The sequence below is a fragment of the Psilocybe cubensis genome, chromosome 10, assembly GCF_017499595.1.
Source record: "Psilocybe cubensis strain MGC-MH-2018 chromosome 10, whole genome shotgun sequence".
Lineage (NCBI taxonomy): Eukaryota > Fungi > Basidiomycota > Agaricomycetes > Agaricales > Agrocybaceae > Psilocybe > Psilocybe cubensis.
In genome coordinates this window covers 596,636-614,954 of record NC_063008.1, presented here as the reverse complement: position 1 = coordinate 614,954, position 18,319 = coordinate 596,636, and the positions used below count along the sequence as shown (strand labels likewise).

The 18,319-nt window shown below is 44.4% G+C and overlaps 3 protein-coding genes across 3 annotated transcripts; all 3 read right to left on the bottom strand.

The window, feature by feature from the left end:
- Positions 1 to 8,437: 8,437 nt before the first annotated feature.
- Positions 8,438 to 9,755, bottom strand: JR316_0010512 (Pheromone B alpha 1 receptor; the record flags this gene model as incomplete). Its single annotated transcript, XM_047896180.1, has 3 exons — positions 8,438 to 9,429; positions 9,481 to 9,660; positions 9,725 to 9,755. The coding sequence occupies 3 exons, from the start codon at positions 9,753 to 9,755 to the stop codon at positions 8,438 to 8,440; spliced, it is 1,203 nt and encodes a 400-aa protein (XP_047744225.1).
- A 2,297-nt stretch (positions 9,756 to 12,052) lies between these two features.
- On the bottom strand, positions 12,053 to 12,514 carry JR316_0010511 (uncharacterized protein; the record flags this gene model as incomplete). Its single annotated transcript, XM_047896179.1, has 2 exons — positions 12,053 to 12,061; positions 12,095 to 12,514. The coding sequence occupies 2 exons, from the start codon at positions 12,512 to 12,514 to the stop codon at positions 12,053 to 12,055; spliced, it is 429 nt and encodes a 142-aa protein (XP_047744224.1).
- Positions 12,515 to 16,222: 3,708 nt separating this feature from the next.
- On the bottom strand, positions 16,223 to 17,712 carry JR316_0010510 (uncharacterized protein; the record flags this gene model as incomplete). Its single annotated transcript, XM_047896178.1, has 3 exons — positions 16,223 to 16,462; positions 16,516 to 17,611; positions 17,663 to 17,712. The coding sequence occupies 3 exons, from the start codon at positions 17,710 to 17,712 to the stop codon at positions 16,223 to 16,225; spliced, it is 1,386 nt and encodes a 461-aa protein (XP_047744223.1).
- Between the last annotated feature and the right edge of the window lie 607 nt (positions 17,713 to 18,319).

Sequence of the window (18,319 nt, the reverse complement as noted above, 5' to 3'; positions counted from 1 at the left end):
GTCACATCTAATGTACTTCGCTCTGAAAGTTATGCGCCACATGCACTATTATTGTTACATAGTTGACAACTTGAATTGAGGGCAAGGAAAGATTTTAGTTAGCATTCGAAAAGCTGCACAGAGTGTGCTTCATGTGATTCACAGTGAATCCATCCAAACTACTAAAAAGCGAAATTGACAGTGATAGCATATATATATTTATACATTCACAGCAGAGAAACGATGGTACAATTGAGAGAACGAATAAAGACACTTGGAGCAAAGTTAAACTGTCATCCTAGAACTACGGGATGGGAAAAGAGGCATGTCGAATTTGTCAAACTTGATTTCGGCAATATCTGGAGAACCGTGCAGGGTCTCCGTATAATTTGTAGTAGTAGAAGATTGGAAAGAGTTTCGCCTAGTACTGGACATTTCAAAGTCGCGTTTTATGGACGTTGGGGAACTAGTTGACGAATGTTGGAGGGGTAGAACAAGATTTTGGATACTAAAAGATGGCGCATTAGTATAAAAGCCAGCTTGAGAAAGGGAATCTGATTAACCTTTTTTTAGCCTTCGAGTCTGAAGGAGTCGGTCGGCAAACTCGGTCTACTATAGAGGAATAGACGCTGCGGTAATTTTTGAGAGCTTCGTCCGCAAATCCAAAGAAGGCGAAGAAAACAAAGGCACAAAGAATCAGGAGCCATCGGTTTAGTTCGACGGTGATTGTGAAGATTCGACTGGTACGCCAAAGGGCAGCTGGATAGATGTCCAAAATGTACCAATCGAAATGGGTGTCGGACCAGCTTTTCCAGGGATATATAGGCGTGGATACGGCATTGAGGTAGACACCGTAAGAGGAGAGTGGAATGGTGAACAATATTTCGGTGGTTGCCAAGCACATCAGTCGGAAATAATGGCTGACAGTGAGAGAAGAGCTCGAAGATAACAGTTGGCCAAATTGAGCTCGTCGAGACATGAAGGCGCGGAGGGTGAGGACTAAGTAAACCATAAGAACTCGATTGTCAAATGACCGAGTACGACGTGTGTACTCACTACAGTAGAAACCGGATATCAGACTGATCACATTAGGCCAAAGATACGAAAGAGGGTATGCCGGTGGAGTGTTCACTGTCGTTGGGCGGCAACCGATGTCTTCGTAGAGGTCATAGCGATGTCCTTGCACGATAAACTCTGCATTATGGATTCAGAATGACGACAGAAAATGGTTATCAAGTTACGCACGGAGGGCCATTTGTAAAAATGGGATGCCTAAGCCTATCGACAGATCAACTAGGATTGCCCTTTTCCTCTGATTAAAGTCGAAGCTATTAGTTTTTTATCCAGACGCACTGAGTACTGACTTACACTAGCGAATGTTATGTGGGCGGCGCGACACGTTGCAATTTTGTAAAGGCGTCGATTAATGCATAGAGATGAAGCAGGTATAGCGACAGCTATTCCGACGGTCAGGCGGGTAGCTAATTATGAATGATGAGGATAGATAATGAGTGGAGAGAGTAAGTTGGCGTACATATGTCACACCACAACGGCGCTGAATCGCGAAAATTCCCGTGCCAAACTATAGAGTTGATGAACTGGATAAGGCAACCTATTGCGGTCCAAATCATGAAGAGACATGTCCCCGCATTGAGCGCCCGAATATGCCATGGAAGAGGTATGAGGACGAGTATAAAGCCAATGAAAGCGAATATAGGGAACAGAGGGTAAGTTGGATCCATGAAGGAGGCTCTGAAGGCGGGCAAGCAGTGGCGGAATGAATAAGAGAGACATTTTCCTGAGAGAGGTTCTCTTTGTATATCCGACGCGTATCTTTGTGGTCTAGCACTGAGGGAACAATGCGCACAATGAGAATCAATGCACAATGAGCAGTGAGCGTGGCAAGGAGAAGAATCAAAGCTTTGTCATTTGTTACGTAATCCGTATGGTCAACTTTGGCCAACGAAGCGCATGCACTATCAAGCGGAGATTGAATAACCAACAACTACATAGTGCCAACTGTTTTGAACGATACCTGAAGGTCGTACAGGTCTGCAAAAAAAAGTCTATTGGTAAAAAGCTATGACACTTCTTGTCGAGTCAGAACCGGTTAATATCATTGAGTATGGCTTGGCTTATACACCGGTTCAGAAGCCATTGGAAATTGCATACCGAAAATAATATATTACTAATAATAACTTGTCGTGCATTCTCTGTGGGAAAATATTTTGTCCGAACAAGGAGGCAAGCCATCTACTCAACTATTGCTCCCGTCCGCACGCTGTATATATATACCAGACAAGCACCAACCCCCGTGTTCAGCAGCTTACCAGAAACCCTCATCTCTGCGAAATCTTTCATCACACAGTTGTACAGGCTTTGACCTATCCATTGCGCGCATCTCACCGCATACCTACACAACCTTACCTACTGCAACTCAGCAATCAATGGATACCTTCTCCGACTTCCTTGCCCTCCTCGCTCCCTCAACCGGCGAAGAGAGAGCTTCTGCCTATCACCCAGCTTCGTCTTCTGAGACGGCCTCTTCTGAAGAAGACTTATCGTTCCTCAACGATTCCGACCGCCAGGCCGGATACTCCTTTGGCGGTTTCTGCGTCGTATCCTAGGAGGATGCCGACAGGTAAGTCTGACATCGATTATCTGATCTCAATATCTCTCTGACACCATCCACGCACGCACTAGGCTCACTGTTCACCTTCGTTCGCGCATCCCGCCGTCCCAGCATTACCCATCATCCTTTCAACTTTCCTTTCATTACCCGATATTCCTTGTCGATTTCTTCTGTTCCTTCGGCTTCCACATTCATTCTTCTAAGTTATTGCTATCGCTATGCTCGTTCTCAAACTGTGAGTTCTATCGATCTTCACCACGTAGAGTCGCACCTGACTGTCCGCCAGTGTATCGAACCTTATGGTTCTCATATCACACTCCTTTCGTTTTTCTCCATCATCCATCTTCTTCCCTCTCACAATCGCGAATAGGGACTGTATGTATATTACAAACTTGAAAGATGTATAGCTACATGTGCAATAAATCAAATATCTACCTTGTTCAAGTCTACATGATGTACTACGTGATTAAAACTTTCGATAATTCAATCCAAGTCGTCGAAGAGGCGATTTTGTCGGGTGACGAGGCTGTCTTCTGCAGTGCTAGGTAGCTGCTTCCAGACTCGATGTATACGTTATCGTATGTTCGACGGGAAAGGGGCACATATGGCGGTGCACCACCTGCTCGATCAGAGTTCTTGGCACATAATTTACAGAAAGTCTTCTTTCAAATGGCTGCGCTGAACTGTTGTTCTCTTCCATTTCATTCGGAAATGGATAAACTGTGCTGACGAAGCTATCCGAAACTCAGTTCAGTTTTGTGACTCATTCTACAGGCGTCCAGAATCAAGTCGAAATTTCAGAGGCAGATAATTGGATCCGAACGCAGACTCTGTGTTTTTTTTTTTTCGGAATTGGGACTTTGGAAACCTCTCTGTTGTTGGTGCCCCATTGTCTGACAAATGGAGAAGTCCGACCGAAACAGAATGTCAGCCACAGAATCCAAATGTGACTGTGTGGCCTCATTTGCATTTATTTACACACCCCATTTCAATTTGCACCCCCTTTGCACGGGGTGCACCGACCCCCCATTTTACAGCTATTGCACCCCCGTGGCGCCCCATTCGTGTTGACATTGTGACATTTGTGACTTACAAAATGTTCTTAATATTTCGTATTTGGTCGTATTTATGTGCATCCTCCCAATCGATTGTGTCCGATATCAACTCGCTGATATAAATCTTTTCAACCTCCTGAAAAAAAATTGAAATCAGGGGATTCTGTATAATGGAAGCTATGCGTCTGAAAAAAAGAAAGAACTACAGAAAGGGGTACCAGTACCCCAAACCTTAAAAATGTATTGAATGTATATATGAGCGGGTGCTTTATAGGATGACCGACCGTTAGCCGACCGTCCTTGGTGGACCAACATAGCCGGCTTCAGAATCTACAATCCCGAGGAATGCTTTGCAAGGGTGAACGTATGCCTCCATAAATCTGAAACGGGGAGTGGACCGATATGTATTATCTTGGTAACATAATCGAGTCAGAAGAACAAACCTAATTACAATGCTGATTGTTCCAAGATTGTTATCCAAATTTATCCATCAATGGGAACTCCCACGGTCAACTTGTTAAAAGTAAAAGTTCAGGGGACATTTCCGTAACGAAGAATCGCTGCACTTTACCTCTCCGTTCTTCTGAACTACCTTTGCCTTCTCCTCCCAGAGATACCTCACACTCTTCGTTATCAAGCTACATCCTTTATACTACCCTCTACAATGGACTCATTCACAAACTTCACTTTCGAGTTTCTTGAGACCGGCGCCGGTCATCAAGACCAGAACGACTCTGCGTCGGTGTCCCGCCCATCCTTCTTAGACTCAGATGCAAGAGCTGAGCCTGATGACTGCATGGAAGATCTAGTGAACTCTGACACTCGTGTTGGCTTTGCTGGATTCTGCGTCATTGCCTAAGTCGTCTACCAAGGCAAGGTCGCCTTTGCCTGCGATACCTCCCTTCCTCTCGTGAGTTTCAGTGTTTATTTCCTCTAAGATTATGGGCTCATAATGTTCCATCCGATCGTTTCTAGAACCGGTGGTTTTGCTCGTATTTATCACTCAGTTATTTGCTGGCATTAGCTCGCATACTCCCCTCCCTCCCTCTGTCTACACATTCCGACCTTTCCTCCCCTCAACCGCTACTCTCTATCTTCCACACATCTCATTGCGCCTGTCACCATCATTCGCCCTCAGTCAAATGTCCTCTCCCAAGTTCATTTACCAACGACATCGGCCATTCCTCTCTGCGCAACATATCATCCATCATCTTCTGCCCTTCTCACGCGGACGACTTCTACACTCATTTACACGCGATGCCGAGCCTACCAGGCGTTATAAAACGTCTGTTCTCACCAAGCTATCAGTAACGCATTATCTTTCTGCATCGCTTTATATTCAACTAGCGTCCCTTCATCCAACACACTCAACTTCGCTCATTTCGTACATCCTCTCAGTTTCTTTCATCTTTTTCATTCGTCTTCTATCATCATACCAGACTTATATCATTAGCAATCTCCAACACATTGATACCTCATTACCCACAGAATTTTATGTACAGTAGTGTATATAACACCTGTAACACAACTTTATGAAATTGATCTGGAATCATTTATTTCTGTCGTACCCCAGCGTGAAGATATCCAATTATCCAGGAACCTTTTCTATAAGGGCAACACTTTCTTGAATAATTGTAACTCGCGAATGATAGTCAGTGTTGCGAGAGTTGAAGACAACTTAGTGATCAATTTGACGGCGACATTCGTAGATATTTATATTTAACAGATGATAATACCAGGCGAGAGCGCTCGTAAAGCTCATAAACATCATGGTAAATTTGATCCAAGCTAAAGCTGCAAATGCTGAAAAAGATTCATGCGTTGATCGATCGTTGGACGTTGAAGAACGTTCAATGGATAAAGGTGAAGTTGTGAGGAAACTGAAATTCCCACCACGTGATGAAGCAAATAGCCTGCGGCGCGTACTTGGCGCGTCCGTTTGCGATCGGATTATGTTCTGTTTATGGCATTAAACTTACCTAGTCGGAATGTTATTAAAGCTTGAATAAATCCCAGGATTCATCCGTGTTAGGAAAGCTCATATGTAATCCTGGTGCATCTCGCTTGGACCTTGCACGGGCCTACTACTGAGAATCTCTGCTCAATTAGATAGCTGTGGTCATTTCTTACTTTGGAAAAGCGACGATAATAAAACTATGGCCTCAAATATAATGAACTACTCATTACAATAGTCCAACACAAGCTTGGAAACAGTGCATCGGGTTCGATTGCGCAACGACAGGACAATTATAATAGCTCAGCAAATCAGATTAAAAAGCAGTAATTGTACTCATGGACTTCATAAAGTGGTGTTGTTTTACTTCACAAACTCAATATACCCACAACTTTACATCCAAATAAATACGAACATCTACGAAATCTCCAACATGGATACATTCACCTCCTTTTCACCCTCTGATATATCCCCCCAATTCTCAACCAATCATGAGGAAGAGGGGCAGGCTTTTGCAGACTACGAGGTCCGAATAAAAGCCAGTGGAGGTGGACCAACATGGTTTTGTGTAATCGCCTAGTCGATTACTATGTCATACTCTGGAACTCTTTCACAGGGTGAGAGCTGCCTCGGGTCGGGATGAAAAAATTTGATGCTGACAATTTATTCATCGAATAGAACATGATGAAATATTTCATGTCTATTTACTTCAGCATTCAAGAAAACCCTGTAATTTAACTACTGTCAACCTCAGCATGATACCGTGTCGTCTTTCGTTAATTCCAGTCATTAGGATCCCTCATTCGTTCTTATTATCCAGACCTTTGAATATGCTTGTAAACATTTTGTAATATAAGACATTTTTAAGCAACATTATTATGATCATGACAGATAAGTGCATGATAAATACCGTTCCTCTGCTCTCCTAGATCTGGGGCGCCTGCCTGAGGATAGCCAGCTGGCTTGAAGCCTTGAACTTGAATGACCAGTGTGGTCATCATTCGGAACAACCAGCTCTCCGGAGAACAGCTCTTGAGCAGCGCGGCACTTGCAAACCATACAGACGTTGGCCCTGCATTCCAAACACCTGTATGTTCTTTTTTGTCCCATGGCTGAAATAGCCAGCCAGGAACGGTAAACCTCCCATATCGGAGTTTTACTCGCCACTCCGCTCTAACGAGTCATCGAAATAACCGCTCGATGAAACAATTAGCGCCAGAATTGCTATCCTGTCGCATAGGCCTGTCCACAACCCACATCGGGAAAGGGATGCGCTATTTCAACGGTACAATCTCAATCGACATATGCTTTAATTTCCCCTCATTTCCTGCAAAGTCTTCCAGTAAACCAATCTAAAATTTAGTCTCAAATCAGTTTTTTATCTCCCGTGAAATGGACGTATTCAAAGAATATACCTCCCCACCGTTTACCATACCGACCGTGGATGGGAACAAATCAGACGACTCGATGAAGGAGTTGACGAGCGCCGACACTCGAATTGGCTTCGCTGGCTTCTGCACAGTCGCATAGAGCCGCAAATACAATCTCTGTAACTCGGTACGTTTATTTACGCTATGGAACTACACGATCATGGGCGCTTATGTTGTACGTGAAAGGTCAGCTATCAATCATCACGAAGTCTTCAACTCAGATATCATCTGCATCTTTAATTATTCTTCAAATACGTGCCTAAGCACTATACCACATTCGTTCTTATTGGTTCTTGTGGGCGACTCGATTTCTCCCATGCTTCTTCTGCCTCTCATCTCACACATCATTCTGAGCTCTGAGGCTGGTTATATTATTTAAATTGTATCATTAAAATTGTAATATTCTCACAAATTTAAACAATTGATTGTACTTCAAATTTCCTCTGTTGAATTGTCAGCAAATTCTTGTACGAGTGAAACACATTATTACCTCCGTCCATGACTCGAATGTACTCAGCTCTATGGATAGCACATCCTCGAACTTTCACGAACCATCCAACAATTAAAATGGAATGGCACATTCATATTTGGTTTTCCTGTCATAGTGATCATATCTTAGATACGAATTAATATGCCAGACAATTAGGTTCAGTCGGTGTAGAAGGAAGGCTGGCGAATGATCGAGTGGCTGTGGGCACTCGACCCTTTCCATGCTTGACTCGCCACTCTGCAAGTTCCGTTGGGATTCCATTTCCTCGTATGGACATGGAAACAACACAATAATACCTACCCAAGGAAAGAAAATAGTGTACTTATCCATCTGAATATGTGTGTCGAAGCTGGCTTATTATGCTATCAGGACTGAAAGTGGCACTACTACAATAGCGATGTAGGTCAAAGTGTGGTGTGACCCGGGATACAAACATGGAAGACGGTACCAAGCAGTACACAAACAGGAAAAGACGAATCTTTGAACTTCCAGGAATTGGCTATCGCACAATGACACAATGGCACCCATACCGCCTCTCCAAACAACTCCGTCACCCACAAAGTTCAACGACCAACAATAGAACAGTCAATGGCCAAGTCTATTTTAATCCAATTGTTCCAAGGCTTAATGATGTTCACGCCAAAACATAAATGTTTAAACTGTGATTTGATTTTGTGGGTGTAAAACTCTTCTATAAGAGTATACATCTAAGAACCTCGCTATTACTAAAATGCGAACGAGCCTGTAAATATGAAGTAGGGTTTCCAATGCGAGGAGAATAACCAAGAAAAAGAGAGAGAAAGATAAGACGCTATAGCTACAGTGGTGTTGAGAGTTAACTAATAATGATACAGTGGGGTATGAAAGAACGAATAAAGCAGGGCACATGAATCCATCTCAGACGATATCTGGTGTATTCGATTTTGATTTCGAATCTGAGAGGATGGGCACCTGCGAAGACGGTGTGGAGACGTTGGAATTGGAGCGAGTGCGTGCGGGCTCAGGCACAGTCAATGAGGATGCAGAGGAGGAGGCGGGAGAGTAGGGTGGTGCGGAGCAGTCGTTGAGTGTCCCGCCGACATCAGAGAGAGTGAGGCCGCCATAGGAAAGGGTAGGGTTGAACTCCTCCTGTTTCTCCGGGTCGCCCTTCTCGTTGAGGTGGCCGCTGACGTCGCGCAGCGAGGCTGATGAGACGTCTGTGAATGAGTCGATCGAGTCGTGGCGGCGGAGGAAGTCCTGGTGGACAAAAGTAGGGAGCACAGGGCGGACTTTGCCATTGGAACCCATGACTTTCGATTTCGAGCCGGTCGAGCTGAAAGCGCCGCTGCTGCTGCCAAATGAGCCGGTGGAGATACCGACGCGCTTGGCGACAGACTGCATGTAGGAGCGGTAGTTCTTCTTAGCCTCGTCGGCGAATCCAAAGAAGGCGAAGAAGACAATAGCACAGACGACGACAAGCCAGCGGGAGAGCTCGAGCGAGGACTCGCCGACCGAGGTAGAGCTCCAGAGGACGGCGGGAAATTGATCGACGCGAGAGAAGGCGTAGTGAGTGTCGGCCCAGCTGATCCATGGTTGGATGCCAGTTCTGATGTTGAGAGAAAGAGCATATACACCGATGGGGACAGTGCAAAGAACTTCGACACCGGCGAGACACATCAGACGAACGTATCGGCTGGAGGTCAGGTTGCTGTGGCCAGAGAGAAGGTCGTTGAACTGGGATCGGCTTTTGTTGAATTGAATGATGCTGAGGATGGCATATATACCGGAAATGATGCCAATCACAATGGGTGGGCAGTAGACAAGAACGTAGGCAGGCCAAGTGTTATATGTGAAGGGGTAGCAACCAACGTTTTCGTAGATATTGAATCGATGACCCTGAACGATATATTCTGTAGAGTCGATTAGAAACAAATAAATAGAGAACTGGTAAAACAACATACGGAGAATCATCTCTACCAGAGGGATACCGAGGCCGATGGAAAGATCGACCATGACGTCGCGGCGTTTCTCAGCCTTAGAGATAGTCACAGACCTCACTGAAGAGATGTGATACAAGCGACGATTGATGCACAACGATGCTGCGGGAATGGCGACGGCGCTGCCGACGATGAACCGCGATGCTACAGTACAGTGATAAGCAATGCGAAGATAAACAAAATCCTCGAGGACTTACAGATATCACACCAAGTTGGAGACCAATTGATTGCGTTGTCATTCCATACGACGGAGTTGACAAACTGGTTGAGGCAAGACAGACCAGTCCACACCATGTACAGACAGGTTCCTGTGTTCCAGGCTAATAAAACGATGGATATAAGTAAGGTGATCGTCGAAAGTAGATTGAAGAAGAGTGTGTACCTTCTAGATGCCATGGGAGGGGAATGCTGCACATGAGGAAGCCAATAAAGGCGAAGGCGGAAAAGATGCCGTTTGGGTAAGTCATACTGATCTACAGATGGGGTGGTATCGCTGTCGGGGAGTGTGTGCGGAGGGGCGCCCGAGACGACAACGTTCGAGTACACGAAGGTAGATCAACTGGAGGCGGTGATAAAAAATGACACCTCGTCCAGTATAAGAGCAATTGCTCTCGACATCCCTCCCTGTACGCGTTTGGGTTGTTCCTTGTCCTGAGAGTCCCTTCGAAGCTTCACATTTTCTTGTCCCAGTATGGATGTGACCTTGTCCCTTCACCCAAAAGAGCCATCTCACATAAGCAAAAGCGACATCCCTTTTCGGACGTTGCTTTGTTCCATAGCGTCACGATGTCAAGCAAGGGGGCCGAAATAGCACGGACGGAGCGCGATGGTGGGAGAATGTGTCGTTCGGCGGCGCGAATCATAGGAACACGGTGTATGAAGCGGGGTATCACAAAGGAACGCCCAAATGCGGATGTCCAGCTAGTGTGGATATCATCACGTGAAGTGAATTCTAGTCCTGGGGAAGTTGCGGTTTCTGGAATGAGAACAAGGACAAATCCAAAAGGCGCATCGCAAAAGTATGCTATGATAACAGATGAAATGACATTGAGAGAAATAGGTGGTGGAAATGAATTGATTTGCGGTAGATAGTATGGTGAAGAGGCCCAGTCGATGGAAGATAACGAATTAGCTTGAAACCCAAGTCAAGTGGCAAAGCCTCCAAAGCCTGTCTCAAGAAAGCCTTTGAGAGTAGAACAAGGAAATGTTGCCTATCTAACGCACCATATGCCCGTACCCGTCCCTTTCAACTCTAAAACGCCCAGAGCTCCATGACCATCCTCCTAGATTCGCTTCTAAGTCAAGTTATGGGCCTCTTCGCATAGGACATCCTCTGAAATTCGAATGTGCGTTATCCAGTCATAGTAGGTCGAAGAAAAGAGGGGAATGCTCTGTCCAGCCGTAGCTATTGTTCTTATTGAATGTCGTCCAGCCATCCCTTATTGTCTTTTCGCCACATCGGGGGTTCCCACGGTTATGTAAGCATATCACCATCAAGTTCTTTAAAAAAAACAATAAGATAACTCTCTTCTTGTGGCAGAAGCCGACAAGTATCAGTGATATTCGAATAGAGACAGTAAGATGTGTGCAAGAGGACTGTTGTAACAATGCGGTGTTGGGCATGCCCAGGCTTATTCAATTTGAATTGGATTTGGATTTCGAGCGTGATCGGCGAGTGTGAACGCGTCCAACGCGCCCCTCAGGTCGTGGGAATAAATTGCGTAGGGCGATTGGTGTAGTTGAAATTTAAATAGTTCAATTACAGCTAAAAATTACTTTCACTTTTTTTTTGCAGAAGATTCGGAGACAAAAAAGTATTATATAGAAAATTGAGATCTTTGACCATCCTTTATACCGTGCAGACTGTCCTCACTGTGGTCAAATTCAAGTCGCAAGCCTCCCAACCTGTATTGCTCGCTAGACAGTCCGGGTTAATTAATTCTCATGAGCGAGATGTTCTAAAACGTTGATTGCACTGCATTTTGGTGACAACAAAGAGGTTTATTGCACATCATTGTACTGTAGGTATGTTGACTGCCTACAGAGGTTTTGTCTGTCTAAAATATTCCCACCTACTACGCAGTAAGAAGGTGTTTTCTATTATTGACATTTGTATAATAAGAGGCGCCAGCAATGTAGACCCAGTGAAGATTCAACTAAGTGGTAGCGTGCTATAGCTACAAGCTGGAAACAAAGTGCTCAAACTATGGGATGTTCTGTATCGCTATTCCTTAGGTAGCAGAGTAATTTGATATATGTCTGCTTTAATGGAGAGTGGTATAGCACCAAAGTATTACATTATCCAGTCTACGATACGTTTATACTGCGGGCCTGAAACTTGTCTTGCATGCCAAACAAACATTGCCCATGGCTTGTTGTTAAAGGTCTCCAAAGAAGACATGACCTCGGCGACAGCTGCTGTCCCGTGAGAGACATACTCACCCCAATCAGTTTCTAATATCAACGTTATATGCTTGAGACTCCAGCGGCTGTAGTCATGTTGTTTTATGCTTGCGCAAAACTAAATCAACCGTCGTCAATCATTCTATCAGCAAAAAGAAAATTATCATAAGCGCACCTCGTTTTCTTCCTGTTCATCGATCTTCACATATCGTTTGAACCGAGATCTAAGAAATTCAACTTCGAGCTTAAGGCTGTAAAGGTTGGGAAGGTGAAGAGAAAAAATATCCAATATATCCGGAGTAAGAATTTCGAGTGACATCCGCAAGTCTTTAAGTTTGTGATAAGACGCTGCCGGATTGAAGATGGTGAGAAATTCTTCTTCAGTGTGTACGGAGTTGTCTAGCCTGATGGAGACCAACGAAGACACTTTTTGGTGTTCACATTCCGGGGTGGATCTTTGATAGGCTTCGAGCTTGGGAAAGGATTCAACCTGAAAAAGTCCTTCTCTTGACTTGACATTTATAAGACCCATGAAAAGGGTCAGATTTAAGAGTGTTGTAAAATGCATCTTGAAAAAGCGAATGATACATTCCATATTGGTAGGTTCTGCAGTGCTGATTGACAGCGTGATCAGTTTCGGGATGTGCTCTAGTGAGGAAAACAGCCGCGACACATTGAAATTTGTATTGCCTAAGGATAATAGAAAGCAAATGTTCAAATTGGTCGACGTCAGTCGATGTCGATTAATGAATGAAACAGTGCTGGTGCAACCGTCGTATTGAAGAGGCTAAGGCTGTCAGCTAGAACAGCTTTGCAACCAGTGAAAAATGTCACAGTAAACGATTCCAGCTGAGGGAAAAAAAGAGTCGGCGATAGAGTTTGTGCAATGAAATCCATAGGATATGATATCTCGAGCGACTGTAGACAATTTGCTGAAGGAAGTAAGCAGTTTTGCACAAGGCGCACGAGTTTGCTGAAAGATATATCCTGAAAAAAGCCGAATTCCAACACCGCATCTCTGACTTCAGTGAAGGTCAAAAGGGTATTGGAGACAGCGTCCCTGTCGCTCTTCACTAGGTTTCGGCAGGATTTACCGAGGATGGAAAGTACATTGTCTCGAGATGACGCCGTTTTTGCGATTTTTGGGGCAATATCGAGAAGCTTTAGTTTATACACGCATGGCGCTCTTGGTCTTTCGGTGGAGTATAATTAATTCATGGAACGAATTTGAATACGTGGCAAAAACACTCACCTCAACCACGAAAACCGATGGCGGTATTTTCTAGAGTATATATCTCGCATCGATACAGAGACTTCGAAACCGCATCTATCAAAAGCAATGCTACGTAGAATCCTGTTAAGATTTCGTATCTCCCATATTTCCTCCTCAGTCAGATAGGAGCTGACATGGAGCCATAGTTCGTATGGAAGGTTGACCATGTAGGTGTGGATGGCGGAATATTGCAACGTTGTTGCGGATAGATGGGCTGTGGCACCAGTCCATGATATAGTCCGTGGATTGATGTTGCAGGTATACCTTGTACAATTGTACATGGAGGTTTGACAGGTGCTTCAACCGTCGTACTATACATAGGCTGTGAACAAATTGATAAAGAGGGGCCTAGTATTTTTAGATCACTTGCAACATCAACTTGAAGGCAATGACTTGAGGACTGGAAAGGTAGCTCGATACCCACACAGACCCACGCACAGACAGACACCAAGGATATTCGTTTGTATATTACAAGTCTTGAGCGTGCCGAGGAACGGTTATTGCTAAAATAATGTTCGAACTTAGCTGGCCGTCGCAGGCTCTACCTCTAATCTGTCAAACGATGTGTTGATCTCCAGGAAAACAAATAAACGCGGTCACAACTGGCAGATGCAGTGTTACATCATTTCAGGCTATATTCAACGGCCATGTTCGAGAACAGAAATCTACAGTTTGTCCATAATGTTGAATGTTGCCAGCAATGATAATACAGTATTTTGAAAGTCTCTAATGCTGTTAGTTGTGAAGACGAATGTTGGAGCAAGGTTACACTGGCAGGTCGACAATACAACAATAAAAGAGTCGTTTTTTAGATCAAGCTTTGGATCACGCGCACACCCCTCCCTCCACCGCATCACAGATTGACGCGGCAGGTAATTAGTATGTGTAAAAATTGAGGCAAATGGGCTCAAAGTCCGGCAGCTGCTGGGACTCATGTCACTGACAGCAGAGAACATGCCAAGCGTGCAAATTGTGATGGGACGATGTATGTTGGTGATGCATTGCTAGGATAGGATTCACAAAAATTCCGGAATGTGCTGAATTATCTATTATATTAGCCAGGGCACTGTATAGCGATACTGCGGTACTGCATCTCGTCTTGCATACTGAACAAACCTTGCCCATGGCATGCCGTTAAAAGTTTCCAAAGAAGACATGACCTCTGCAACAGCTGCCGCCCCGTTAGAGATATAGTTGGTCCGTGAGTCATCTCCCACTATCAATATCAGATGCTTGAGTCTCCAGCTGCTGTAGTCATGCCGCTTTATCATGGTACAGAACTAAAATCAAACTTCGTTAATCATTTGATCAGCCAAAGGCGAATCATCATCGACTCACTTCGTTCTCTTCCTGTTCATTGATGATCAAATTTCCTTTGTGACGACATTTGAGAAACCTGACAAGGACGTAAAGCCCGTGAAGATTGTGCAAGTGAAGAGCAAAAATGTCCAACATATCCGGAGTAAGAATCTGAAGTGACATGTGCAAATATTTAAGTTTGTGATAAGACACAGCTGGATCGAAAATGGTGAGAAAGTCTTCTCTGTTATGCAAGACGTTGCGCAGTTTCATGGAGACCAATGAAGACACTTGCTGATGGGTAGATTGCAAGGTGGATTTCTGGTATGAAGAAGATGCAAGTGCAGAGGTGTCGTACTGACATCGAAGAATAAAGTCCTCAAGCTTTGGCATCGGCACGTCGAATTGGTCTAAAAGTCCTCGAGTCGATGTCGCTTTTGAATCATCAATGATGACGCTTAGGTGTATTAAAGTAGTGAGGTGCATTTTGAGCAGGCGAGAAATATATCCCAAGGTTGTAGATGCCGAAATGCTGATTGACAATATTTCCAAGTGCGGGAAATGTCCTAGTGATGTAAACATTGGCGAGAGATTGAAATTTGTAGGTGTTACTGGTCGAAGCGTATATAAAGAGGGGGCCAAGGGATAGAGCCATAGGTTCAAAGTGGTCAAAGTAAAGCGATGCCGGTTAATGAATGGCACCAGCGTTGTCGTAGCCGTTGTGGTGAAGAGTCTCTCAGCTTTTCCCAGTCAATTCGATAGGAAACGACATTTCGAGAGAATGTAGATGATTTGTTGAAGGAAGCAAGCAGTTCTGCAAAAGGCGCGCGGTCTTCGAGAGATCCATCGCTTGAATCAAGTCAAATTTCAGCACCACGTGTCTGAGTTCCGTGAAGGTCTGAAGGGTTTCAGAAACCGCGTCCCTGTCGCTCTTTATAATATTACGCCGTGATTGACTGAGGAATGAAAGTATCTTCTCTCGAGACGATGCCGGCTTTGCAATTTTCGAGGTAACGGGCACAACGCTGCAAACGTGTAGCTCGCGCACACGTGTCGATATATTCCTATTGCTTGAATATTATCAGTTATTGAAACCGAAATAAATGCACGGCGAAGAAACTCACCTGAACCGCGAAAATCGACTGCGGTATTCCCTGGAGTACACATCTAGCATTGATACGCAGACCTTCCGGAAATGCCTGTCCAAAACGATTCCACGCACAGTTCTGTTAAGAGATCGCATCATCCACACTTCCTCCTCATTCAGAAAGGAGGTGATATGCAGCCATAGTTCGTATGGAAGATTGCCCATGTATGCGTCGTTGATCGACAGAAAGTTTCAACACTTTCGGATAGAGGGGTCTTTTTTATCGTCCGTCGCACCAGTCCGAGTGACGTTGCAAACGGACCTAGCACAGCTGTACAAGGATAGCTATGCGTGGCTTGTTGACAGGTGTGGCAACTGTGCACTACACAGGCCACGGATAATCGATAAAGAGGACCTATTATTAGACGTTGCAACCTCCAAGGCTATGATTGAGCAATGAGAAACGACGTCAAGGATACGCAACAATATTACCTGTCAATAAGTCGCCAAGGAAAAGTTCTTCCAGGCATGTGTATGACCTTCAATCTATTCAAGCAACACATTCAACTCCAGTAAAATAAACGAGTGAAGTAACACCTGCAGAAACAATTTAATATATCTATTCGATGTGAGAATCGTCTGAACTATGCAGGTTGACAATCAACCGCCATGTCTAATATCAAATCCACAGCCTGTCTGGCTCCGCGCATATATTCTGCCAACGGCATATCGTTGAATGTTTCCAGGAAAGGCATTCTTGCCGCAACAGCGACTATCCCATTCCCGTACCTTGTTCGTGTACGGCGACCGCCACTCTTTACCTCCAATTTTAGATGCCTGAGTTTCCAATGCTGATAGATGTGATGACGAATGTCGGAGCAGAACTACACATCAGGTCAGTACTCAATGGCAGACACAGGCAAAATGGTCGACTTGCCTCGTATTCTTCGTTAATCTCTTCCGGGCTTGTATGCCGTCTTTTGAGCCGACGTACCAGCAAGTCGAGCTCATAAAGGTTCTCAAGGCGTGATGACAAGATGGAAAGCATCCCGGGAGTCAGAACATCTAGCGTCATCTTTAAAAGCCGAAGGCTATGATATGAAACCTTGGGATCTACGACCGCGTGAAAATGCGCTTCAGTGTGGAAGCTGTTTAACAATTTCAAGGAGGTTAATGTCGAGGAATGTTGTCGAATAAAGCCCAAGGTTGGTTCTTGGTACGGGGAGGTTGTCAAGGACTTCGTATCATAGTAGTATTGGACTACAATTTCTTCGAGCAGCGGTAACGGGACTTTAAATTGATCCAGAACTCCATGCGTTGTAGTGAGCTCCATATGTGTCATATCGATCTTCAGCCGTCTCAAAGTAGAGGAATGCATCTCCAAAAAGTGATAAGTAGAGTCGATTGATGTAAAAGACGAAAGGGCTATCGTCAAATACCGAAGGTTAGGGATGTGGTCGAGAGATATAAGGAGTGGGAAGAGGTTAAATGTTGTATCCAAGCTCAATGAATACATATCCCATGTTGGCGGCAGCGGCGCCAGGGTTAGCTCCAATATACTTAGTGATAAACGGTGTCGATTGATGAAGGGCACCAATACTTTGGTGGCGGTGTATGCGAAATGTTCGTTTACATCCGATAAGTTGCCTGTTAGCGTAAATAAGGTGACTGAAAATGATGTTAGAAGAGGAAGGTACAGATCCGATGGTATGAAGGTCATCAAAGATTCGAATGGAAAGGAAAATTTAAGTGTTTGTAGGCGAGTGGAATGCGACAAAAGACTCGCACGGATAAGGGGTCCACATTTTGTAAGTGGTATTGGCCGAACAGATTGATATTGGATTTCAATATGCCGGAGATTGATGAATCTATCAATGGCATGAATGATATCAACATCGTCTCTATTCAGGAGGTTCGAGAACAGTTTCTTGATAAGCACAGTTCTTCGCGAAGTTTGAATTGCTGGAGGGAAGTAGGATCGCACGTAGGGATCAAACGAAAGGTAGCGTACGTGTGGCGCTATGCCGTCTTCACTACATAATCCTTGTTATTCTGGAAATGAACTGAAGAATCAATAGTCGCACCTGAGCCGTAAAAATTGATGACGATATTTCTTTACATCTACATCCTTCATAGATACGGCAACTTTTTCGTAAAGCCTGCTCATAGCAATGTTACGGATACTCTTATTCACAGTACACAGATTCCATATTTCATGGTCGAGTAGATAAGAGATGATGAGTAGCCACAATTCGTATGGAAATCGAGACATTCGAATAGAGGTTGTCGCAATGGAGAATGACAACTTGAAGTCGTGCTTTTTAACATAGTGCGCAAGCTATTCTAAGATGATGACCATAGCCTAGATGGAACTTTCCTAATGGATTGATTAGAACATGATGGAGAATAGACATTCAACAGTGAAAAATCACCCATAACTGCAGACTTGATGACATCCAGTGACAAAACTCAAGTCATCCACAAGGCAATGCATGCCAATGGAAATCGGCAGCGTCTCAGGCAGTTTGCTTGCGAAAGTGATGATCGATAGATGCAAACAGCGACAGTTCCAAATCGAATATAGGTATTGTCGTCAAAAACCCGTGAAAATTGTCGGGCATCGCGTAATGTCAACCGTGAAAGACATCCATGAGAAACATCTGTGAAGACTGTGAAGCAGTAAAGCATAGCAATCTGTCCGTCCTGTGATTGATGACTTGATGAAGGGTGTGTAACAATGT